Source organism: Chaetodon trifascialis, chromosome 16, assembly GCF_039877785.1.
Source record: "Chaetodon trifascialis isolate fChaTrf1 chromosome 16, fChaTrf1.hap1, whole genome shotgun sequence".
In the NCBI taxonomy this organism is placed as follows: Eukaryota; Metazoa; Chordata; class Actinopteri; order Chaetodontiformes; family Chaetodontidae; genus Chaetodon; species Chaetodon trifascialis.
This window is the reverse complement of record NC_092071.1, coordinates 24835619-24854760: the sequence shown is the minus strand read 5'-3', so window position 1 is coordinate 24854760 and position 19142 is coordinate 24835619. Positions and strand designations below refer to the sequence as shown.

Sequence of the window (19142 nt, the reverse complement as noted above, 5' to 3'; positions counted from 1 at the left end):
TACTGAGAAAATGATGCAATACAAACGTGCACTACAGTTTTTGTTTGATCTGTAGCTGCATTCTATGTGTATTTAGCTCTTGACTTGTTAAGGCAGCAGCTCATACTGCTCCTGAGACTGACCAGGACCTCAACAGGCACAGGTCAGTGGTGGGATTTATCATCAAGATCAGAAAAGAAATGAAATGATAACACAGTGACCTAAAATTAAATTGCTATGTTTTAGGCAGTACCTAGGGTGAGGTAGACCAGCTATTTATAATTGCAATTTTGATTATTTTTAATCCATCTCTTAAGTTTGATTTTAAATGACAGATAGCCTGTGCTTTCTCTGAGTTCAATAGGAATGCAGTTCCAATTTGAGGGCCGTACTGAGAAGACTGTTTGGCCAAACTTACTACGTCTATACTGTATTGCACAGTCTCCACTGGTGGCTGCCCTAGTTGTCCTGCCACTGCTGTTCTTCTGCTGTATAAACTCGCCCAGTGGTGGAGGTGCAAGCCCATGTAATATTTTGAAAATGAGGCAAGCGACTAGATAATGTGAAAAACTGTCAAAATGAAATAACTTGTACTTAGTTATGATATGGCAGTAGTGACAGCTGATAGGTTTGTGATCTAGTGTTTTTAAGGTTTACTTATACAGGGTTTCTATTGGTTTAAGAGTTGTCATGTTTGGGACCAGCTTGTGAAACAGTATGATATGTGAGAAAGGATCATGGCATGCATAAAAAGTTTGGCTGCCTCTGTTGTTAGATATGGCCTTATGTGTTTAAAGTTATTATTATTTTTTTTTAGTTTTTAGTTAGTTATTTAAAATCAGATACAACCATGATTTTTCAGTGTTTCCCACAGATCAAGGATCTATTTGTGGTGGTGTGGTCCGGGGGGTGGGGGGTGGGGTGTTAAGATTAATAGATATACATAGTGTGATACGGCCAGGATTTAAATTGAGGCATGTTTAGCCGCTCAGGGTCAAAACCACTGACCCTGTGTTTTGCTGTTGTCTTCTCTAAACATTCTTTAGAAAATATTTTTCTATACTCATCTGTGTAAAGGAGTGAACATCCAAGTTAATTACTAATGAGCAGAGATTAAGATTACGGCAGCAGCTCTGATGCCTGTCGGCTAACATACACTAACAGTTAATGTCTCTGCACATGTCTCAGCTTCCAGGTATGATACAGACACAGGCTGATATAACATAATGAGTTAGAGTTGTTCGGACCACTTTTGGGCTTGTTTGACCACTTTGTACTGGCACGTCTTACCTTCGTCGTTCGAGCCAGGCCTCTTCCACCACGACTTTTTCTTCTGCGTCTTATTAATTTATAGGCGGCGTTAAGGGGCCTTCACATGATAAGAAATTTGCTCTTCGCTCCCCCCCAGGTAGGGCGCAGAGGCGCTGAGCAGAGGTGGCGGAGCTCAGGTATACGTCATCAACAAGTGCGAGCAATTCACCGTTGCTAGGCAACGCAAGTACTTCCTTTCACTCCGGAAAGCTAATCGTTCTTTGTAAATTATCTGAGTTTGTTGCAAAAGAAGGCCCTTGCAGTAGCGCAGTAGTAGTAGTAGTAGTCGCTAGTAGTCGCTAGAACGTACACAAACTAGGGCTGTCAGTTTAACGCGTTGATTAGATTAATTAATTACGCTGCAAATTAATGCGCTAAAAAAATTAATGCAATTAATCATGAGTGGCAAGTCAATGCGCAAGCATTTGAAATTTGGCCCTTTGAGTGACCCGTATAGGCTGCAGTGGCAGGTCGCATCTTACCTGTGCCACTAGTCAAAAGCAGGGTGACAACAGACATGGATGCGACAGCGGAGAGCGAGGCAAGCCTACTTGGACCTTTGAACGGCAAAGGTAAACATGTAGTTGCTGCTAGTGCCGCTAGTGCTACCGTGAGCTCACTCCGCCAACCCACACTTGCTGAGTTAGGAAAACGAATGAGCAGAGCCACGACAGAAAAACTGACAAACTCAATCGCAAAGTGGGTTGCTGCTGATTGCAGGCCGATTTCAATCATGGAAGACGAGGGCCTAAAAGAGGCGTTTCAGATAGCATCATCTGACTCTAATTTCCAGCTACCGTTTTATTGCATTTTTGAATAATGCACCTGGCCTAATTGGTTTGCTGATGTGCTTGACCTTTTTTCTTTTGAATTTCATTTATGAAGCACACTTCACCAATAAAAATGTGGATATCAAATCTTCTCTTCTTGGTGTATTCAATTGATAAGTCATGCACTACAATTTTGTAATGTCCTAGAATTCAAATTCTTTAGTTGGGGACCTTTAGCAGATATGAGATTAAAATGCAATTAATTAGATTAATTAATTGCAAATCCTGTAATTAATTAGATTAATTTTTTTAATCGCCTGACAGCACTAACACAAACAGCTAAGCTAACGTTAGCATTGTATTTAGCTTAACGGTAGTTCGTAAACGCTGCCTGGAGCTGTTATCTTATTGGTTGCGCTTTGAAAAGTCAGCGGCAAACGAGGTCAAAGTTCAAGTAATTTGAACTTTGAGCGCAGCGGTGAGCGGCAGATCCGAGCGGTGCGCCACGCCGAGGGTAGCGCTGCCGCTTAGTCGGGCGCCAGCGCTCTCTCCATAGGGAAACAATGGGACAGCCAGCGCAAAGCGTTTTTACCGCTGATCATGTGTAGGGGCCTTTACAATGCATACCGCCACCCAGTGCGCCAGAATTGTAACGACACGCGACATTCTCAAAGCAAACAGTCCGGAGGCGAGGTCGAGTCAAAAGCCGAAAAATGTATTTGTGGCAGCTAAAATTTATTCGTGGCGGGCCGCCACAAATAAATGAACGTGTGGGAAACACAGTTTTTTTTTTTCCTTCAATAAAAACATCAGTCTGCTGTGCAGTTGTGGATTTCTGAGAGAAGAAAATATAGACTGTTTTATTAATGTTCAAATGTAGACATGACCTTTTTAGCCAGGCAGAAACATGGACCGGTACTTCAGTTGCAGCCTGCTGTTTGTTTTTTGCATGCACATAAAGAATTGTATTTGCACACATTTGCATATTAACAGACGGACAAACTGAAGGTAAGTTGTTAATGTACAGACTAAACAAGGGCCCCAGTTCTGACCCCTGGGGGACACCAATATTACAGTTGCGGTATGAGGAGTAAGAATTACCAATGTGTACACTTTGTTTCCTGTTAAGTTAAGCTTACATTGTAATGTGATTAGTGTATTTCTGCAGGGCTGCTTATTGTCAAATGCCCACTGAGTAAATGTGGCCTACAGTGTTTTGTACACATTTGTCTGGATGCAACTTGTGTACACCACTTCAAAATAACTTCAAATACACAAGGTGTTAATTGAACAGTTTGTTTGCATCACATAAAAGAGCATTTCTATCCTGATTTGAAGTCTGCTCAACAAAGCAACATTCTTTTTTTGTCCTTAAAATACATCAAGTACAAATCTAATCAAAAGTTCACAGGCAGAGAAAAAGACAGAGAAAAATAAACCGTATTTTCGGCCCAGCCTGAAAAGTGTTTTGTGAGCTGTGTACCTGAAAGCCATGCTTGCCCCTCCACCATGTGGTGTCTTCCTTAGGGGGCATGTCAATCACCGATACAATGTCGCCAACCTGCAAGAAGCAACAGAGAGAGGAAAGATTGTTTTGTCTTGTCCATAGATGACACCAATGACTGCTACAAATGCATTATATAGCAAAGCTTGAACTTTCAAATGTTGTGAGCAATGTGATGTGTCCAGTCTAAAAACTTACCTATTCAGCTACTGAGTTTAGTAACAGTCAACATTTGTATTGGAAAGACAGCACGCAGGGCTTTTACTCTTTTTCTCTCTGTCAAGTTCAATGTTACAAATTCTTCATGTAGCAGGTAACAACAGATGAGAAAATATCAGCAAAGCTTTCAAGTGGACAGAGACACACAGAGAGAAGTGTTTGGCGTGTGTGAACTGTTGTTGTCACCTCAAAGGACAGCTCGTCTGAGGCCTGGGCAATGTAGCGCTTGATGACGTGGGCAGCAGCAATAGCTGGCACATTGATGGACGACTCTTCATGGACCAACAGATGATTTCCCTTATTGTCGACCTAGCCCATAAACACAGACAGGCAGGCAGGCAGGCAGGCAGACAGACAGACAGACAGACAGACAGACAGACAGACCTTTCATGTCATTTCAACAGATGGAGCCATTGGTAAACAAATGAGAAAAATACAGAAACATGACAATAAGATAGTCTTGCCATAAAAAGCAATTTTGGTGAGGTAGTGAAGCAACTCGCTGGGAAGGCTAGAACGTGCTGCTTATACCTACTTCGAGATTCTAGTAAATCCTACAGCAATACTGTAGTATTTCTATATTGTTTACTTCTTATTAGGGCCATGAGGTGAAGCCTCGAGCCCTATTGTTATACTGCGTGTTTTTTTCTTTTTTCTCTTCCATGTCAAATTTCGATTCGATACTTGTCCTACAGCTTTGAGAGCACCCAGGCGAATTATATATCAAAACGTGCATCTTGATTGGGATTGGTGTGCTATTACTTTTCTCAAATGGATAAATTTCCCATAAAAAATGAATGGGAGGAGGTCAAAAAACTGACAAATCATTGGGCTTTTTGCCTACTGCTCCAGCATACTTTCACCAAGAGACTCCATTTAAACTTTAAAATGTAGACACAAGTCTTGTGTATTGGTGTGTTATTCCATGTTTTGATAGGTCATATAGTTTCTGATCAATCACTGTTCAATGACAATGATCGTTTTGGGAGAAATTTTGAGATTATAATGGGTGTGTATTGCACGGAATGTTTGTGTCAGAGTGGGTGACATCATCGAGTGGGAGAGAGCCTAAAGAAACCGTATGTAACTGTGTGATTTTTTCCACATTTGTAGACAAATTTGTTCTGTCTCTCACAATGTGCTCAAAAAATCAGAGAGACTTAGAGAATTTAAATTAGCAGTGCAGCCACATCTGTCTCTGCTCCTCATTGACTCCAATACAAAGATTTTCTGAGAGAAGCGGACCCCTGTTTAAACTCGCAAGTGTCTCAAAAATATTTTTTTATATTTTCTGTAGAACAACCGAAATCACACCAATTGTTCACGAAGTCCTGACAGTGATGACAGTCTTTGTTTTTTTTTTCTGACAGGAGCTACGGCTTTGTCAGCATAAGCCCAAATGTGAGAGCAGTGCAGAGGCAGAAAACGGCAGTTTTTCTCCACGTTTCGGTCTGCCCCTGTCTGTCTGCCTAGGGGGTCCCTATCATCAATGGCAACCACTTCAAGTTGTCGTGGCAACCTCTGAGCCTCAGTTCTTCTCTGAGCACTCCTCTCCCACACACACAAAAACACATATGTAGCTGCAGCTGCAGCTATGTAGCTGATTCAAATGATCAGCTTGTCATCAAGCTCTGCAGTGGCTTGATAACCAGCCACTTATCTTACTTACTATTACTGGTGACTTTGAAATGTTAGTCATGATGTTAGTCATGTCATGAGTGATGTTGGCCTGTTAGCATTGTGGCTAATGCTAACATGAGGTCCTATGAACTTGTTGGTGCATATAGGTTTGACTTTTGATGTCAGGTTGTTGTGCTAATATGCTAATGATTAGCATACTAATGCTAACATGCTAACCTACACTTAAATGATTCCTAGATGCATTCTAATGGTGTTTCAGATCTTTCCAATGTGTTATTTGACATGCTAATGTTAGCATTATCCACAATGCTAACACGCTAATGCTAAGATGAGGTCCTATGAACTTGTTGGTGCATAAAGGTATGACTTGTGATATCAGGTTCTTGTGCTAATATGTTAATGATTAGCATGCTAATGCTAACATGCTAACCTACAGTAAAATGATTCATAAATGCGTTCCAATGGTGTTTGAGATCTTTTCAATCTGTTATTTGACATGCTAATATTAGCTTAGCATTAGCCACTGTTAGCATTGTCATAATGTACTCACTCCAGCAGTAGCCCCTGTTGCCCTTTCAAAATTTCCCCAGGGGAAATTGTCTAGTTTGTTGATGCAGCTTTACTCTGTAATGTCATTGTGATTTCTTTGGTATTCATCATTGCTGCATTCAACGACACTGCAGTGACTGACACTAGAGATGCAACAATTCAGACAGCAACATTTGCATGGCTATTATATTATGTTAAATGGATGTCACCCTGCAGTTCTATTTCATCCTTCCTGACCGCCAGAGGCGGTGCCTTAAGCACTGAATGACTCCGTCTCACGCATGCGCAGGTCGAGAAGTAATGCCAACAAAGTCACCTGTGAGTGACCCCCTGACGACCCCGGACAGGCTATAAATTTCGGTGTCGTCAGAGGATCTGTTCCTTCGTTCTTCTCGCTTCGCAGGTACTACAGTCGTAGCATTAGCTTGGAGCTAATTATCACCATTACTTAACTGTAGCTGAAGTAAGTATTGGAAGATTGTCGCCGGTAGCCTTGTGACCACTCATTGCTGGTCGGAGCTACGAGGTGCTCGACCTCCAAGGGCTGCGGCAAGCTGTCCCTCCGGGAGGCGGTGTGTGCTGTCTCACCGGCATCGCGGACGCTCCTTTCTTCGGTTCGCCCTCATCTTACGGTTGGACTCGACCGGTAAAGTACAACTAATCAGCGCATATTGAACTTTTTTTTTTTAGCTACAGAATTCCTTATTGGCTCACCTTTTTTTGTAGTACTGTCATTGAGTTACTTTTATTGTAACCTCTTTGGTTCTCTTTGCAACTTTGTTGGGAAGTCGGGTTTTTTGCTCCCATTCCCAGTATATGTCATTTTTTGAGAGTGGTTCTTATGATGTCTTCTCACTCTTGTACCGCCTGTATGGCTCCTCTGCAGCTTGAGGACAGTCATGACCTTTGCCCCTCATATCTTGGCCTCGAGCACCTGAGAGAAGGTCTTTCAGAGGACCCCTGCATGAACTGCAGCTTCATGCCCTGAGCGTTGAGGGCTGCAAGACTGGCTGAGGTGGAACGACTTTTTGGTGGTGTCCCCTCACCAGAACGCCTAACTGACGCTCACAGGCTGTCCCCAGCCCGAACTAGCTGGCCAAAGCGGCGGGCGCTGGTTACTGAAGGTGCTTCCTCCAGGAAAAAGGCTAAAGAGTGTGAGCTTGCTTCCAGAGTGGACCTCCTGACAGCAGAGCATAATCAGATGAAGTCTATCTTTTTAGCCCTCCAATCAGGGACTGGTACAGGGAGTGCGTGTGCGTCTGTCCCTTCTGTGGCTTTGTCGGGTCCAGAGGATGACATCCTCTCAACGGCGGCTTCGGCCACTGAATTTGGGGAATATGGGACAGACACTGTCTCTCATGACACCGTCTCCCATCCCTCGGAAGCGGGCTCTCGTTCCTCGGCCCATAGTTCAGGTGGTTGCTCAGAGGGTAGCTCCATGGGGGCCATCATTCGCGTGGCCTTGGCTCACCTGCAGCTAGACGTACTGCAAGCCCAACCGGCTCCGGTGAGTGCATTTTTCAGGCGCAGTTCAGCCCCTGCCACATTCACTGTGCTTCCTTCAGAGGAGTACCTGAAGGGGTTGCATGCATGTTGGAGAGATTCCAGGGCTCTTTCTCATCGACGTCTGATGGCCGAACACTGGCAGCCATGCAGGATGCGGCGAAATTTGGCCTTGGCCGCATGCCAGCTGTTGAGCCTACGGTGGCTGCACTCGTAGTTTCTCCTGATGAGGCCCTGAGGTTGAATGCGAGGTGTCCTTCACCCCAGTGTCGTGTCACAGATGATTTGCTCTCCAAAGCCTATGATGCAGCGGCTCGTATGGGACGCATCGGTAACTTGATGTCACACCTCATGCTTGCCCTCTCAGCCTGCCTTCAGGAGACTACACAGGACACATCAGCTCATAATTTTAGCGATGCGTCCCTGCAGGCTTTCGCCCTAATGACCAGGGAGCTAGGGCGTGTGATGTCCACCCTGGTCCAGGCTTGCCGCCAGGTTTGGCTGGCTTAGTCACCCCTCTCAGAGGTGTGCAGAAGGACCCTCCGCAGGAGAGTTGTTTAGGTCGGCCACTTTAGAGGCACTAGAGCAGACGGTCCAAGCCAGGCAGACTAGACAGCAGCTCTCAGGTCTCCACAGGAGCGTGCCTCCCCCTGTTCAACCTAGAAGTTCTTCAGCAGCTGCGCAGCGCCGCTCTCAGCCACAGGCTTGTTTTGGTAGCTACCAGAGGCCTCAGCAGCCAGTGCAGCAGCCAGTGAAACGGCCAGTGCAGCAGCCCGCTGCTGCAGTGTGCAGAACAGAGCAGTGTAGGGGCGGTGGTCTGCTCAGGCCCGCATGGAGCATGTCAATGTGCTAGAGCTGTGGGCTGTGCACCTGGCGCTCAAGCCTTTTCTCCCATATTTGAGGGGGAAGCATGTGCTGGTACGGTCGGACAACATCTTGATCGTTTCTCAAATAAATCACCAAGGGAGTAACAGGTCAATGCGGTTGCTGCAGGTGACCTGGGGCCTCCTGACTTGGGCAGCCCCCGCCTAGCCAGCCTGAGGGCAATGTATCTACCGGGGAAACGGAACGAGGTAGTGGACTTCCTTTCCCGCTTCCTTTTCCCGGCCGGGTGTGGCATCCCAACCCTTGCCATCTTCAGCTGTGAGTTTGGCCTCTGCAGGGCCCGATCCACTGCTGAATGAGTGCACAGGCACTGTCCAGAATACTGTTCTGAACACCAGGGCACCGTCTACCCGGGTGCAGAATGAGAACAGGTGGCGGCTCTTCTCTGATTGGTGTTCAGGGAGGCATGAGGACCCTGTGCACTGCTCTGTGCCTACTATTTTTGAATTTTTGCAGTCCCTCCTGGATAGCGGTCGGTCCCCCTCTACCCTGAAGGTGTATGTGGCCGCCATTTCATCTCGTCATGTTCCAGTCGATAACAACACGGTGGGATGCCACAGGTTGGTGTCCCTCTTCTTGAAGGGGGCTCTGAGACTACGTCCCCCATGACTGCCAAGAGCTCCAGCATGGGACCTGCCTTTGGTGCTGGATGCTCTATGCTTGCAGGCCTACGGTGGTTGTCAGTGAAGACTGCCTTTCTCCTCGCTATCACCTCGGTGAAACGTGTTAGTGAGCTTCATGCCTTGTCGATCAGTAGTTCTTGCCTGCGGTGGAAGTCAGACGATTCAGGGGTCACCTCATGGCCAAATCCTGCATTCTTGCCTAAGGTTTTGTCAAACTTGCACCTTAATCAGCCTATCCAGCTGGCTCGGTTTGACCTACCAGTAGGGGAAGGGGACAAGAAGTCAGTGCTGTTGTGTCCTGTGCGGGCTCTGAGAGCCTATGTGGACAGTGCTGTGGGTATACACCAGTCGGACCAGCTTTTTGTGTGTTTTGGTGGTCCTAAGAAAGGTTGCGCTCTCTCCAAACAGCGTCTGTCTCACTGGATCGTGGATGTCATTTGCCACGCATATAAGACGGAAGGATGAAATAGAATGACAGTTACATATGTAACTATGGTTTCTATGAATCCTGGATGATCGCCAAAGCGTTCAGTCACTCAGAATCCTTGTGGCTTCGCGAGAAGATTCTGCAGGAACAGGTGACTTGTTGGTATTACTTCTCGTCCTGCGCATGCGCGAGACGGAGTCATTCAGTGCTTAAGGCACCACCTCTGGCGGTCATCCAGGATTCATAGAACCGTAGTTACATACGTAACTGTTGTTTTATACCTGCAAAAGAATGGGACAGTGCTTTTCCTTATTCACAATGTGCAACAGTATTCACAAATTTCCTGAATGATGTGTAGGTAAGACCATTCAAAGGCAGAAATAAAAATAAATGGTTACTAATCAAAAGCAAAGCCTCAAATATTTGGCAAAAGGCTATATGATGCAAAAGAGTCAGTGTACTTCTTAAAGACAGTGGACAGTGCAGCCTTACCTCCATCCATGTGAGGGCAGGCCCACAGTTGATCTTGTTGTCAGCGATGGCTGAAAGCCGGGAGAGGTAAGCTAACAACATCTGGGAAACTGACTAACATAGAAGAGAACACACAGGGCAGTTAGAGTCATTATATTTCCTTCAGATAGCACCATTTACTGCTGTAATTCAATCCTAACATATATAGTATATATAGAATATTAAACTTTGCTGTTACAATGCATGTGAATAATTACCAATAAATGTCATCAGCTCCTTTTGTTATGTGTTTCTTGATTGGCAGCTAATTATGAGTTGAGAGTGTTGCATGGGTCTGGGAGGAGTTTGGGGAGGCCATGGAGGAGGACTACCGGTCGGCCTCGAGGAAATTCTGGCAAACCGTTCGGCGCCTCAGGAGGGGGAAGCAGCTTTCTGTCAACACTGTTTACAGTGGAGGTGGGGAGCTGTTGACCTCGACTGGGGATATTGTCGGGCGGTGGAAGGAATACTTCGAGGATCTCCTCAATCCCTCTGTCATGTCTTCCGTAGAGGAAGCAGAGACTGGGGACTTGGAGGTCGATTCATTCATCACCGGGGCTGAAGTCACTGAGGCAGTTCGCAAGCTCCTCGGTGGCAAAGCGCCGGGGGTGGATGAGATCTGCCCAGAGTACCTCAAGTCTCTGGATGTTGTAGGACTGTCTTGGTTGACACGCCTCTGCAGCATCGTGTGGCAGACGGGGACAGTGCCTCTAGACTGGCAGACTGGGGTGGTGGTCCCTCTTTTTAAAAAGGGGGACCAGAGGGTGTGTTCCAACTATCGGGGGATCACACTCCTCAGCCTCCCTGGTAAAGTCTATTCCAGGGTACTGGAGAGGAGAATCCGGCCGATAGTCGAACCCCGGATTCAAGAGGAACAATGCGGTTTTCGTCCTGGCCATGGAACACTGGACCAGCTCTATACCCTCCACAGGGTGCTTGAGGGTTCATGGGAGTTTGCCCAACCAGTCCACATGTGCTTCGTGGTCTTGGAGAAGGCATTCGACCGTGTCCCTCGCGTCATTCTGTGGGAGGTGCTCCAGGAGTATGGGGTTGGAGGCCCTCTGTTGAGGGCTGTACAGTCCCTGTACAACCGGAGCAGGAGCTTGGTCCGCATTGCTGGCAGTAAGTCGGACCTGTTCCCGGTGCATGTTGGACTCCGGCAGGGCTGCCCTTTGTCACCGGTTCTGTTCATCATTTTTATGGACAGGATTTCTAGGCGCAGCCAGGGGCCGGAGGGGGTACGGTTCGTGGGCTGGCAGATTTCGTCTCTGCTTTTCGCGGATGATGTTGTCTTGTTGGCTACCTCGAACCAGGACCTTCAGCATGCGCTGGGGCGGTTCGCAGCCGAGTGTGAAGCAGCTGGGATGAGAGTCAGCACCTCCAAGTCCGAGGCCATGGTTCTCGACCGGAAAAAGGTGGCTTGCTCCCTTCAGGTTGGGGGAGAGTTCCTGCCTCAAGTGGAGGAGTTTAAGTATCTTGGGATCCTGTTCACGAGTGAGGGAAGGATGGAACGTGAGATTGACAGGCGGATCGGTGCAGCGGCTGCAGTAATGCGGTCGCTGTATCGGTCTGTCGTGGTAAAGAAGGAGCTGAGCTGAAAGGCGAAGCTCTCGATTTACCGGTCAATCTACGTTCCTAACCTCACCTATGGTCATGACCTTTGGGTCATGACCGAAAGAACGAGGTCCCGGATACAAGCGGCTGAAATGAGTTTCCTCTGCAGGGTGGCAGGGCGCTCCCTTAGAGATAGGGTGAGGAGCTCTGTCACCCGGGAGGAGCTCAGAGTAGAGTTGCTGCTCCTCCGCATCAAGAGGAGTCAGCTGAGGTGGCTCGGGCATCTCTATTGGATGCCCCCTGGACGCCTCCCTAGGGAGGTGTTCCAGGCATGTCCCACCGGGAGGAGGCCCCGGGAGAAGACCCAGGACACGTTGGGGTGACTATGTCACTCGGCTGGCCTGGGAACGCCTCGGGAATGTCCGGGGAGAGGGAAGTCTGGGCGTCCCTGCTCAGACTGCTCCCCCCGCAACCCGGCCCCGGATAAGCGGAAGACAATGGATGGATGGATGGAGTGTTGCATGGTAGCAAAGCACTTGACAGGATGACACCTGGCGGTCTGACTTCATATTACAAGGTAAATTTCCCTCTTTATACTTTCCATTGGACAGAATCTGCACATTTAGGCTGATGACACTAAGTTTTATAAAGAAATGGTAGGGTCCACATTTCAACTCTTGCAGCTGGGATTTTCTTCTCTAAACCTGTAGAAATGTCACTGTTCACTATTTGGAACTCATGATTCCTATAAACACAGCTATTAGTGAAAAGTCTAATGACATAATAGTAGCTTTGTGCAGCTATTATTCTGAAAGTGTCCACACAAAGGCACATAGTATCCCTGCATGATAAACTGGTTCTACCAATTTGGTATGATATTTAACCCATTCATTCCTTTTAAAGCTTCAGTCTAACCATAAAGGTTTGTCGGGCTCACAATACTTTCCACAGGCGAGTTGAAGGGGGAGTAACTGCATTGGATATCAAAGTAGAGTAATTGGAATAGGTTTTAGAATAGGTTTTACTTAGATAACTGAAACCTTGTGATTTGTTGTTGTTATTTCAAAAGTACATGGGCACTAAATGCCATCATTCATTTAATTTAGGGGCTAAGCATGGACAACAAAGTTGTGGGAGGTTTAAGAAAACCAAGGCTCCACAAACCAGAAAACAAGTATGAATTTAACAAACTTTTACCTCTGGCCAGGATTCACTTCAAGTTAAAATGTGAAGGAAATGGAATCTAAATCCACAAAACCTGCTTAGTGCCCTTATAACTACAAACTGAAGCATTCAGGGCTATAAGCACAATAATCCACAAAGCAAGTGAGTAGATGCCTGTGTTTTCAGTGCCTACCTCTGACTGATCAGTCAGACTGTCCAATCGAGGCAGCTCAGGTAGCTGGGAGAAGCGTCGGTCATAGATGCAGAGGTGCAGGTGCTTGTCCAGGACACGGAAATCCTCATAGCTGCGCTTCACAGTCCAACTTCGACCCTTCAGAATGACAACAAAAATACAGTACATGATGCAACCGGGAGGGCTACATCGTGCTGTTACTGTTTTATTCTGTTTGCTTTTTCTTCTTGATTCTTTTCTCTTTTCTTTAGAAAGCACTTCATAGCTCTGTTAAGAAAAGAGGCATACAAATAAAGTTAATATTATTACCATTAATCAAAAAATACCTTCTACTTTAACATGCTATGTGCTGTCATATCATTATCTGATGTAGCCCCTTAACAAACCGAAGCAGTCTTCTTGCATTGTTAAGATTGGTTGAAAACTCAAACACTGACACCAAATATTTGTAGCTGAACTACTATGTGGATATCACTATGGGAAGAACAACCAGCCTCTGTGTCGGCATAAAGACAAGACCACAACAACCTTTATCAACTACTGTGACACTCCTGTGTTTTCCCTTTTTCCTCTTGGATTGTCTCTTTTGTTTTTATCTACACAGACACTCTTCTTTTCATGCCTCTGATAAAATGGCACTGTCTCAAAAAATCAGAAAGGGAAAATTAGTCTCCCATGGGTTTGTATACTTTGATATAGGAAATGTCATCAGTAGGGGTGTGAATCTTTAACCCAGAAACCGATCCGATTCGATCTCAATTCACAGGCTACAATTCGATTCAGGGACGATTCCTAAAAAATATTCAGCGATTTGGTGCGATTCGATCCGATTTGATCCGATCCAATTCGATACAAATTGACAACTTACTGTAACTCCCAGGCACTTTGTTACTAAGAAAAAGAGAAAAACAGAGATGAAACTTCAAAACAACTTTTGTTTATTTTGTATACAAAGAATAAACCAAAATGGGCTTATACACTTGAACAACTTTAAACTCTGCCTGTACTTAAAATAAGGTTACTAAAATTAAAAAATTGAAAAACAGAAAAAAAATGAAGTTGGAAGCTTTACCAACTGAAAAACAAGTGCTACAAATAACTTAGATACATATACTATAATAGAACATCCAACAGGTCTTTGATAGTTGCAATTAGAAAACAGAAATAAACTACTTGTGTCACCTGACAACATAACATTTTTGCAGTCTACCTAAGGCAAAAAAAATACAACAAATCTATGCTCCAAAGAGCAATAGTAGTGTTTGTGTGTGTCTGAGTGGATGTGTGTGACTGTGTGTGAATACACTGAAGTAATAAAAGAGCCCAATAGGCCAGAGTGCCTGTGTGAGGAGGAGAGCAGTCAAGATGGATGAGAGAGGAAAGAGGATCTAAAACATAAAATATATCACATGACTGCTTTAGTTAGGGTTTTAGAGGAGATGAGTGGAGGACAGAGGAGCGAGAGATGGAGAGACACATGGCAAAGTGTGTGTGTGTGTGTGCGCGCCCTTAAGTCGATCCAATTGTGTGTGTGCCTGCCCAAAAAAGCGAAAAAAGGAAAAGGTTTTCTCCATCTCAACATAACATCATTTCAGTCTTTTTCTAGACAAAAATCAATGGCTCAGACAGCAATAGGTGGGCAATGGGGTGTCTGTCTGTATGTGTGCACAAGAGTGGATCTGGGCATGTATGTGTGTCAGTGTCTATGTGCCGGAGTGTGTGTACGTCTGAGTGGGTGGGTATGTCTGTGTTTATGACCCCTGTTTACATTGCATAACTCAAAAGTTCATTCATACAGGTCAAGATTCTTTTTGAGGAAAATCAACTGATCGACATGGTCATGTCTGAGCACACTGCGTTGCACTGAAACGATATCCCCTGCTGTACTAAAAACTCTCTCTGCTGCTACGCTGGTGGCTGGTATACAGAGGTACCTTCTAGCAAGAGATGAAAGCAATGGGAGGTCAAATTGTCTCTTCCACCATTGCAGTGGGTTGTCTTTGAGGGGCAGTGGATCACGCTCTCTGTACCTCACGACTTCTTCACTGGCCATCTTCGCACATGAAGGTTTTGATGCTCCCTTCACTTCAAAGGTCTCTCCAAACAGCAGGTCCAGTGCTGCACCTTTTCTTTTCATCTTACAGGGAGGCTGGTCATCATCTGAAAGGGAAATACCACTAATTACTGGTCTTGTGTGAATTATGGTCTCCTTTTTTGCCTTATTTTACCTACAAATTTAACCTGCTTTAAACTGCTTAGCCAGGAGTATAAAGTAGTAGTTAGGGTTTAAAGGGGGTAAAAAGTTGTGGTAGAAGTGGTAGACGTGCTGTTACTGATGTAATAACAATACTAGTACACAATCTTACATAATTTATACAAGTAGTTAATCTACTGTGCCAAATGAGGTAGATACACCAAGCCTACAACTCTTTACACCCTATTCATCTTAACACCACACCTGTCTCTGCATCCTGGATCTGGGAACAAATGTGTTCCTGATTGCCTTGCCCAGGGCCTGTCAGCAGATCTGTCTGCCTGTCTCCCTGATCTGGCTGTCCCTGAATGTCTGCATGTGATGCTTCTTCCTACCAATCAAAATATACCAATCAAAATAAACACATGAGTTAACACAACATTTTCTTAACTAAAAAAAAAAAAAAACATTAACTACTACATCAGCAGTCATCACAAGGCAGATTGCAAGACATGGTGACACAGAACAATAGAAAAAAGATGTAATGCTTCAATTAAAAAAAAGAACATTTCTTACCTCGTTGTGAATGAGTGTAGCTCCAATAGAAAGGCTGGTGAAGACCCTCTCGGCGTCATGGTCACTCAGAAAAGGCACTGCCTTGAAGCGTGGGTCTAGCGCTGATGCTGTGTATAGGAGGTCACTGACATCTGCATATCGCCTCCCAAAATCATTGGTGAATGCCCTCTTCATTTCTGCGATGAGGGGCGTATCATCATCACTGGACTGAAAGTGATTTTCAAGCTTGGCCTTGAGTGGGGCAATCATTGAGATTGTTGGCTGCTCCTCTTCGCACAGTGGTCACAACTTTCACTGGAGCCATCAGTTTCACGATATCTTCACAGTTGCAGATGTCTCTTTCATTTAAAGTGTTCACCTCTTCTCCCTTCCGGAGCTCCCTGGACATGAGAGTGGAAAACACTGCTGGATGCTGTTCCAAAAAACGCTGTAACATGTCGAGGGAGCTATTCCAGCGGGTGCACACATCGTGTATGAGCTTGTGGTTAGGCAAGGATAGTTGCTGTTGTTTCTCACGGAGAATTTCTGCACCTCTGGTGTTCTGATGCAGAAACCCGACCACCCTCCTAACTCTCCCCAGCAAACGTGCAGCAGCATCGATGTGGAAAGCCTTCTGGGAAGCTAGATTTAGTGTATGCGCAAAGCATGGAATGTGCGCGCTCATTTCGCTTTCCATTCCAGCAACGAGCATATTTCTGGCATTGTCGGTAACTAGTGCTGGCTGTTTGTTTGAAATGCCCCAATCAGTGCACGCTTCCTTCAGCAAGGCCCCTATGTTTCGGCCCATGTGGCTTTCATTGAAGACGGTGGTTTGCAGGACATGGTTCCTCAATTCCCACTCTGAGGATATGTGGTGTGCCGTAATGGTGACATAGGAGTTAGTGGCACACGAAGTCCACGCATCTGTGGTCAGTGCCACTCTCTCTGCTTTCATTACCTCTTCTTTCACCTTCTTCTTTATTTTGTGGTACATTTCCGGCACACACTTCTCTGAGAAATGTTGTCGTGACGGGATTTTGTATCTCGGCTCGATTGTTTTGATCATGTCGCGGAATCCCCCGCTTTCCACTACGCTATAAGGTCGCAAGTCTTTTGCGATGAAACGAGCAATTGATTCAGTTATGGCCTTCGACCTTGCAGAGTCCTGGCTGAGTCGTCCTTGAAAAAAAGTTGTGAGTTTCTTCTTGCCATTTTGCTGGCTGCTCGTCGTATCCATCTTCGTAGCAGTAGACGTGCTAGCCCCAGCTTCATCCTGTTCATCACCCGCCAAACAATGTCGCCTTCTGAGGTGGTTACTGAGGTTCGTCGTGCTCCCGGTGTATTTAATTGCAGTTCTGCAAATCTTGCAAATCGCCTGACTTCCGTCAAGCTCCCCATTCTTTTTGAAAAAGCCAAACGACTTCCAAACCTTGGATTTCAGCTTTGGCGAACTGAAAATCTCATCCGACATGTTGTTGCTCCTTCATTCAAACTGCGTGCAAATCCCGCACTACGTCATGGGTAAAAGGTCAACACTGGAGTCTCGTGAGAGTTCACACACCAGTAACACAACACTACTGGACACATGTATTTGAATGTAAAACCATGTAGAACGGCTGTGGTAAAACCGATGCGCGGCCATAAATGCGGGTCATCGGACCGTTCTTAATGAATCTAAACCGTCCCAGGCCCCATGGACCGATTCACTCGTGTCGTGTATGTTACAAAACGATTTTCGGTCCAAAATCGGTTATCTTTACACCCCTAGTCAACAGCTTACTCCCTTCCCTTTCCACCCTTGCCAGTAAGTAAGTGCCAATAGTGCAAAACCGATAGAATTTTGCCCTCAATCCACCACATTAAATGTTAAACTTTTCTTAAAAAATAAACAAATAAATAAAATCTTAAACTTATTCCATGGATTTGGATTTGTTGTTTCTTTTTCATCCAGTAAAACAGGGCTCCAAACCTCAAACCCCAGAGAGCAACTAGTGGTGGAAAAAGTATTTCACTTTGATTTGGCCTAGAAATATCTGTCTGTACCGAGGCCAGGGCTTGTGTGACTGGGACTGTAGTGCACCACTCAGCCCTCTGCTAACTGGATGAGACACACGGGGAAGGCTCTGTGGGCTCAGGGAAGTCTTTATGCTTTCCTGCCCCATTTTCAGATTGTGCTTCAGCTACCCCCCTTTCTGGGTCTGTGGAACTGAACCAATCTCACTATGCTGTGCTACTTTCTCTGTTCAGACCTCTGAGTACAGAACTCAAGGCCAACTCTTTTCACTCCTTTTTCAAATAGAACTAATGTAGGTTTAGCAGTTTTCTGATGGCTGTAAGAAGTTGGAATTTCCAAATGGCCGCATACTTGTGTAGTTCTGCCAAGGTTGTGCAAATGGAATATGATCTGTAGAGGGAAATTCACGAGACCAGAGTAAAAATGTTGCTCAAGGAAGCTGGGGCAAAGCTTCTGAGCAGCTGGTGTGCATGTGTGTTCTACTTTAAGGCTATTTGGTTAATCAAATTTCTTGCAAAACTTTGTATATGAAGTAATTATAAATAATCTGTGTTACTTTACACTGACATCCATCCATCCATCCATTTTCTATGCCGCTTATCCCTTTCGGGGTCGCGGGGGGGCCGGAGCCTATCTCAGCTGTCAACGGGCGGGAGGCGGGGTACACCCTGGACCGGTCGCCAGCCGATCGCAGGGCACATACACACAACCATTCACACTCACACTCACACCTAGGGGCAATTTAGAGTCACCAATCAACCTAATGAGCATGTTTTTGGTCTGTGGGAAGAAGCCGGAGTGCCCAGAGAGAACCCACGCATGCACGGGAAGAATTTAATTCAATTTTTATTTCAATTTTATTTGTATAGCGCCAAATCACAACAGAAGTTGTCTCAGGACACTTTCCATATAGAGCTGGTACAGACCAAGCTCTTTTATCTACAAAGAAACCAACAATTCCCCCATGAGCAAGCACTTGGCGACAGTGGCGAGGAAAAACTTCCTTTTAACAGGCAGAAACCTCGAGCAGAACCAGACTCTGGGTGGGCGGCCATCTGCCTCGACCGGTTGGGTTGAGGGTCATGCAAACTTCATACAGAAAGGCCCGACCCGGGAATCAAAACTGCGACCTTCTTGCTGTGAGGCACGCGCACTACTTGCTGCACCACCGTGCAGCTTACACTGACATCTCTCCTTAAAAAGTACATTTAACGATGACTAAATCTACTGTCTTTTCTACTTTGACAAGACTTCTGCAATAAAACAAAGCAAGGACAGCACAACTATTTGCAAGAAGAGGACAACTATGGACACAGCAGTGCCAAACGAAGGGAACACAGTCCCTGCAACCATTAATAGAAACTGATACTTGGTGGATGCTACCATCATAAACTGTTGCAATTAATGACTGAAGGTTCCAATAATGGCACAAAAACACCTAGAGACCGATCTGCAACCTATCCTCAAAGAGATCAACATAGGCAATTGAATCCGAAAAAAATTCAGCCAAGGTAAGATAAAAATGTGCAGAAACATGTACATGTCTC

General features: G+C 45.5%; 2 protein-coding genes across 2 annotated transcripts in view; both read right to left on the bottom strand.

Annotated features, from left to right (window-relative positions):
- Window positions 1-19142, bottom strand: part of arhgap32b (Rho GTPase activating protein 32b) — a 150112-nt gene that overhangs the window by 43694 nt on the left and 87276 nt on the right. Inside the window, exons 7-10 of the mRNA XM_070982456.1 lie at window positions 12833-12970; window positions 9904-9996; window positions 3970-4092; window positions 3544-3621 (exon numbers count right to left, since the gene is read on the bottom strand). Coding sequence (XP_070838557.1) covers window positions 3544-3621; window positions 3970-4092; window positions 9904-9996; window positions 12833-12970 — 432 coding nt within the window. The remainder of the gene's footprint in view (window positions 1-3543; window positions 3622-3969; window positions 4093-9903; window positions 9997-12832; window positions 12971-19142) is intronic.
- On the bottom strand, window positions 13757-17985 carry LOC139344358 (E3 SUMO-protein ligase ZBED1-like). The gene is made up of 3 exons (XM_070982455.1): window positions 15603-17985; window positions 15291-15417; window positions 13757-14992 (listed from the first exon to the last, which is right to left on the bottom strand). The coding sequence occupies exons 1-3, from the start codon at window positions 15849-15851 to the stop codon at window positions 14619-14621; spliced, it is 750 nt and encodes a 249-aa protein (XP_070838556.1). The 5' UTR covers window positions 15852-17985; the 3' UTR covers window positions 13757-14618.